The sequence below is a fragment of the Bison bison genome, unplaced genomic scaffold (assembly GCF_000754665.1).
Source record: "Bison bison bison isolate TAMUID 2011002044 unplaced genomic scaffold, Bison_UMD1.0 scf7180017864180, whole genome shotgun sequence".
In the NCBI taxonomy this organism is placed as follows: domain Eukaryota; kingdom Metazoa; phylum Chordata; class Mammalia; order Artiodactyla; family Bovidae; genus Bison; species Bison bison.
In genome coordinates, this window is record NW_011494752.1 from 11,100,459 (window position 1) to 11,107,264 (window position 6,806).

General features: G+C 54.6%; 1 protein-coding gene across 1 annotated transcript in view; it reads right to left on the bottom strand.

The window, feature by feature from the left end:
* Positions 1-4,661: 4,661 nt before the first annotated feature.
* The window catches only part of LOC104990706 (protoheme IX farnesyltransferase, mitochondrial), a 109,588-nt gene continuing 107,443 nt past the window's right edge, over positions 4,662-6,806 (bottom strand). Inside the window, exon 7 of the mRNA XM_010842988.1 lies at positions 4,662-6,500. Coding sequence (XP_010841290.1) covers positions 6,097-6,500 — 404 coding nt within the window. The 3' untranslated portion in view covers positions 4,662-6,096. The remainder of the gene's footprint in view (positions 6,501-6,806) is intronic.

Consider the following 6,806-nt stretch of genomic DNA (forward strand, 5'->3'; position numbering starts at 1 on the left):
TAGAGCCGGCCATCTGCTGAGGACAGGCTTCTACCGAGACCCGGAAGCACCATCTTCACTCCCCAGTCTGGCTGACCTGCTGTCTTGCACTTGGGGTCCTCCTTCTTTTGGCTTCCACTTCCCAGGCAGCACCTCCAACTCACGAGCCGGGTTGGGGGTCCCATTTCTCTAAGCTGACCTGGATGCACATGTTGGCTCTCACCTGCCGGAAGTGGGTGATGCTTAAGGGAGAAGATGGAACCAGACACTAGATTCTCTGTGAATGTGTTTGGGAAAAGCAAAGCGAGAGAGAACGAGAGAGAGAAATTGTGGCCAAGAAGCCAACTTGACTAAGAACACCTTGCTGCTAAGTTGTTGGGCGTTGGGCCAAGACAGCCCTGAAGATATAGGAAAGAGTGAGCATATACTGCACTTTGGAAAACAAAGGCTGAGTAACTTAAGGAAGGAATGATAGTAACTCATCTTGGCTGGACTCTGGCCATTTTCTTCCCGAAACAGTGAGAGCTGTATCTGCCCTGGACTTAGTCCCACAGGGCCTGTACCCCACGCCCCCACCTCGTGTTGGTCCCAGTGGAGCAGAGACAAGTATTCCTCCAGCTCCGGCCCCTTCCCTAAAGCCACCCATTGGCTCCTTTGCTCACCGAAGAGGCGCCACCATGCGGTCACTACTGAGTCCCTTCCATTCCAGGTGCTGGTGGACCCAGCAATGAGAAGCTGGCGTGTTTTCCTCACTGAGCTTGGGATCTGATGGTCGTGGGGAGGGGAGGCGGGGGGACTGTGAACGGAGGGGTGAGTGACACGGGCCGGCTGCACACCGACAGGTGCTCCAGGAGACGCCGCAGGAATGGCGGTGGGTGGGGGGTGGTCTGCAGTTAGAGAAGGCAGACCCCAGAAACGAGAGAAGCTGTGGGTGGTGGCCTGGAAGCGGGGGGAGGGCCTCTGGTTAGTGCAGTCCCAGACTGTCCCGTGCAGGGTGGGGGTGGGAACAGGGACTGCCCCAGCAGTGGGGTGAGGGCAGTTTACAAGCTATCTGCTGTTACCTGTTACAAACGGCTTTCCAAGTCGGTTCTGTCTTGATCCTGGGCTAACAGACTGACTACAGGGGCCTCTTGTAGCCAAGAAGGGGTTATTAACTCAAAAAGCACTTCCTTGAATAAAGAAGATGTGTTCATAGACATAATGGAATATTACTCAGCCATTAAAGAGAATGAAATAATGCCATTTGCAGCAACATGGATGAACCTAGAGATTATCATACTGAGGGAAATAAATTGGACAGAGAAGGAGAAATATCATTATGACATCCTTTATATGTGGAATCGAAAAAGAAATTATACAAATGAACTTACAAAACAGAAAGAGACTCACAGACTTAGAGAATGAGCTTATGGTTGCCAGTGGGGGGAAGGATGGGGGGAAAGGATAGTTAGGGGGTTTGGGATGGACATGTGCACTCTGCTGTATTTAAAATAAAGAACCAACAGGGACCTACTATATAGCACAGGGAACTCTGCTTAATGTGGCAGCCTGGATGGGAAGGGAGTTTGGGGGAGAATGGATACATGTATGTGTATGCCTGAGTCCTTTTGATATCCACCTGAAACTATCACAACATTGTTAATTAGCTATACCCCAATACAAAATAAAACATTTAAGAGAAAACAATGTGCTTATAACAACGGGAAAAAAAAAAGTACTTCCTGAGCACGTAGTCTGGGCCGAGAATCACTTGAGATACTGGAGAAGGTGCTGAGGAGATGACGGCCCTGCCTCCACAGGGCTTATGCTCTACAGAGACAGATAATGAATTAGTCAGGAGATAAATACAGAGATGGACACAGAGTGTCTTACAGCCATTTCAGTGAGGCCAGGGGGTGATCCAGGGTGAGGGGTGGTAGAGGAGCCCAGGAAGAGGGAATGAGAGGCTTCCGGCAGTTGAGAATTGTGGCGCAATGGGCAGGATGGTGTGGGGGTGGGGGGGATTGGCAGAGGGGAGGTGGTTCTAAGATCAGAGCGGGGAGCAGAGCTAGATCATGGAGGGCCTCACAGGTCTTGTAGAGATTCTGCATTTTATTCATGGAGTGAAGAGAAGCCCTCAGGGGATGGAGAACAGGGGCGTGTTGTGATCAGCCTGGAACCTTGGCAGGGTAACAGTGGCTGCTACACGGACAACTCAGTGGTGGGGACAAGGGAGAGAGAAATTACGAGCCATGAGGGTGGCAGTGGAGGAAGTGAGGGGAGGTCAGACACGAAGAATGTTTACAGGGGGCTCAACCTGTGGCCAGACGCTGGCCTCCTAGACGTCCTGTGACGTGCACAGGGGGGACCAGCAACAGAGTGACAGAACCTGAATTAGGAGGTGAGTGTCGGAGGTTCTTTGATCCAGAACACCTCTTTACCTCTCACATTTGCTTGGAAATTGTAATCTCTCCAGCATGAGGTCAATTATGCGTGGGTTTTCAATAAAAAAGAAGCAAGTAGGGCCTTTCCTCATGGTCCAATGGTTAGGACTGCACTTCCACTGCAAAGGGGTGTGCGTTGGATCCCTGGTTGGGTAACTAAGATCCTGCAAGGAGCGAGGCCAAAAAAAAGAAGCAAAAGTACACTGCTCCCACTTAACTTTTCCTCTTGGCAGTTTATAAACTTATTTAAAATGTTTGACAGCTGATGGGAGAAGACCTAAAGCATGCGTGGCAAAGCTGAAGGCAATCGCTGGACCCTGTTTGTCTTCCACTTGCTTTGTATTTAGCTGCCTGTTGGTTGTCACCATCGATCCTATAAGACGGATGGAGAAAGTGTGCCCTAGACAGATGAAGTGCATTGGGGGGGATCGCCAGCTGGCCGATCATGGCAGGGAAAACGCTAAGGCAGCAGCACTCTGACCTACTTCTTAAGTGCGTTCTCTTGGGCTCTGAGCATGTTGTTAGAAAGGTCAAGTGGGCATTTCCCCAAACCTTTTCTCCCCTGAGTTCCTCCTGTGGTCAGTTACAAGGGTCCTACTATTTAGAGTGTGTCCAGAGGGGTGGGTGGGTGTCAGAGGACAGAGTCTCCAGCTCTACCTAAATTCAGAAGTGTGAGTCTCCCATCACACTGGAGTCAGCAGCAGAACAAGCTCTGCTCAGGTCCTGGCACTGCATGGGGTACAGGAGTGCGTGCGTGCGTGCGTGCCCAGTTATGCCTGACTCTGTGCAGCCCCATGGACTGCAGCCCGCCAGCCCCCCTGTCCATGGGATTTCCCAGGCAACAATATTGAGTGGGCTGACATTTCCTACCTCCAGGAGATTTTCCCAACCCAGAGATGGAACCTGTATCTCTTATGTCTCCTGCATTACAGGCAGATTTCTTACCACTGTGCTACCTGGGAAGCCCTGAGTCCCAAGCTACTTTCTTAGCAAAACAAACAGCACATGAGGATGGATTGACAGAAAAATAAACTGTCAGAGGGATATTCAACTCCATACATCCTCAGAGCAAAGCAGTCTCCAACAGCCTTGTATTTCTCCTTCAGCATCAGGGCCTGGGGCACTCAAAACGTATTTAAAGTGCAGTGAAGATATTTGTATTGGGCAAGATGTACCCCATTTTTCTGTTTGAAGACAAACCAACTGTGGGACCGGGCAACAGCGTCCCCCTCACTATGGGCCCACGGAGAGGGACCCTGGGTGAAATTAGGTTTCATCCATAATGGATGCAGTGTCTTTACTAAAAGGAAGCTGGTACAATTTTCCCAGTCAGAAGGAATATTGTGTTGAGTCGTGTTTTTTAAAAAGCTAAATAGGGAATCGGAACGACCCTTTTCCTTGTCATTAGTTTGCTGTATTATGAAATAACCCAAGTTCAAGTGCAATCCTGTGTTGAAGCTCAGGCTCCTGCTCCTGCCTGCATGGCCCCTCTACCCTTGCAGCCCGGGGCCTGATGGCCTCACGGCTGAGTGACACTCACGTCCAGACCGGGCATCCCAGGCTGGGCTCCCGACGTAGGCAGGGAAACGCTGGGGTGAGCAAACTCAGACCTTCCTGTCTTTAGCCTTCAGTCTTAGCAGGCCCTCTGTATGCGCTCGTGCCACCCCAGCATGGACTGCAGGCTTACCCAGTGACCTGCCGGAAAGATGCTTGGGCGCCCGGGCTTCATCCGCCTGGCAAGTGCTGGCGGTCAACGGTCAGGGCCAGAACCCCCGGCTCTACAGGTGAAGCCCCAGGATGTCCAGAGGCCTGGATGAGCAAGCAGCGGTCTGGGCTCTTGGGAGCGTGAATACCACATTCCCGTGAGGGCCAGGGGACAGGGTTTGGGAAGGTGGTCCTCAGAGGGTGGCCCCTGGGAGGTGTGAGAGTGACGAGGGCGGGGCAGTGAGGGGTTAGCGAGGTTTGAGCGCTGAGGAGCAGGGGCGCTGTTCCTTGTGCAGACCGTGCAGCGGGCACTGTATATTCCGAGCAGGAGAACAACAGGTAAGGAGGTGGGGAGGCCCCCAGGCCCACTTCCAGGGCGATGGAAGGGAGACTGGGTGACTGAGCAGAGGGTGGGGGGCGGGGGGATTCCTTCAGGCTCGCCGGCTGCTCGTTTTCACCCCAGCGCCTGCCAGTCCCATGGCCGCTCGTGACAGTCAGGCAAGTGTCACCCGTTCTGCCAGGAGCCGCAGACGAGTGGAATGACGCCACACACACTGCGGCTCGCGGTGCAGATTTATTGCAGCAGAGAACCCACGCGCCTTACAGATCTTTGGGCTGGGGACCGCCCGCCAGACGCGACTTTGTCAGTTCCCGCAGCGCGACCTGAACACGGCCAAGTAAGTGCAGTCGAAAATCAGATGCTACCTGCAATCGCTTTGGGCATTTTCAGAGAAGGGACATGTTGAACGTGGCTGAAACTCCCAAATAAATTCCTCCCAGGGCAGCAGTGCCCCGGAGACAGAGTAACTAAAACATCCTGTTAAACCTCAAGGCCTTCAGGCAAATGGGACATCCGGTAACTGGATGATGAGGCGGACTTGGGGGGCTGGGGGAACCGCTGGTGTCGGAGGCCACCCCTGCCTGTGGGGACCCATGCACCACCCCCCCTTGGAGGGGGGCACCAGAAGCATCCCCACTAGGAGTCTGGCTTTTGCTTCTGGCTCTCCAAGCCGCTGGCTGTGTGGAGGCTAATTTCTAAGTCCTGAAGATAGCAGGGTGGAAATGTTTTTAACCAAAGGAACAGGATGTGAGCTGTGAGGGCTGGCTGGCCCAGCTCAGCCCCTTCTGACTTCCCTTCTCACTGGACCCTGAGCCCAGCTGAGGACTGCAGCAGTGGTTGAAAAGGGAGAGGTGGGTCAGAGCCGGAGGGGCTTCTGGCTTTAAGTCTAACGTGCCCCTTCTACAAAGAACCGCTCTGATACCACCTGTGTGGGACAGTGGACTTTAAAGATGCCCTCGGTTCCCTGGGGTTTCTGAAATGCTGTTCCCTAACAGGATGGGGACAAGGGCCGGTCTGAGATTCCAGGGTAACCGTTTGAATCCTCCCTGAGGTGGGCGGCAGCCAGTACTTGGTGTTCTATTAGCATTTGAGGGGGTATGAGGCTGAGAACATGGGGCAGGAGCTGGGCCCGGCTCATTCATAGGAGGGCTGCGGCCGGCAGCAGCATTTACTCTGACGCAGCCTTTGAGGGACCACAGGCCACAGAACCACAGATGCCAGCGTGCGAGTGAGCACCTTGTCTGGCCTCCCTGGCCGGCAGGTGGGGAGGGCCGAGAAGCAAGGTGAACCTGCACTTCGACCTGAGGGAGAAGACGAACCAAGTGGTGAGGTCGGAGGAAGGCCTCTGTAACAACCCTCAAAGGAAAACAAGCAAACAAAAAACCCACCCTCTCCTTGTGTCAATCCACAGAGCCACTCCGATTCTCATTTGGGGAACATTTTGGATATCACCATGAAAAAAGTTGTCCAGTGGTCACTGAGCACCAAATTATTTTACAGCCTCGTTTCAAACGTAGCGAGTTTGCTCCTGGTGCTTTGGAATAACCAAAATATTTCTTGCCTAACAGCAGAGTGAAAAAAAAAAAAACAAACCCGAAAACCCTGCACGTCTCCCTGGACGTCTTCTGCTTTTCCCAGAGCGGGCGGCCGTCAGCTCTGCGGCGCCCCTGTGCCCTCCTCCCCCGCTCGCCGCTTGCAGGTAAGCATCAGCAGCAGGAGCAGAGGCAGGTGCCAGAGGCTGCAGAAGAACAGCTTCCGGGAGCTCTTCCGGTCCGCGTCCCGGTAGAACCGGAAGCCGAGGTAGGAGATGTACAGGTTGATGGGCAGGGCGATGACCGGGAAGGTCCAGGTGGTGACGTCCAGGGCGGGTGCGGCGACGCACATGGCGAGCAGTGCCAGGCAGTGGCGCAGGGCGACGCGCCGGCACAGGGCCGGGTGGGTGACGGACATCATGCAGTAGCCGCCCCGGGAGTAGTCCTCACGGAGGCCCCAGCTCAGCGCGTTGAAGTGAGGGAACTGCCAGGAGTAGAGGATTCCTCCCAGAAGACAGGCCCCTGCATGGAGGGGGAGGCGGGGAAGCAAGACAGGCTGTCGTCAGAGGTTTACACAGGCATCTCCTCCGCCCGCCCCCAGATGACGGCAGCCCGACCTGAGCGCTGCACCCCCTCCCACCACACTCCCAGCCTCCCCCGGGTCCTCTGCTCAGAGGCCGAGATGGATATGGAGGAGGAGATGGGCTGGGGCGCTGAATCCTCTCCCGCATCCCATGTCCTCACGGCGGGGGAGGGAGGCTGGGCACCTGGGCACCTGGGTTCCCACGGGGCTGAGCACCTGTGGCTCCTGCCCGCTCTCTCCGCCCC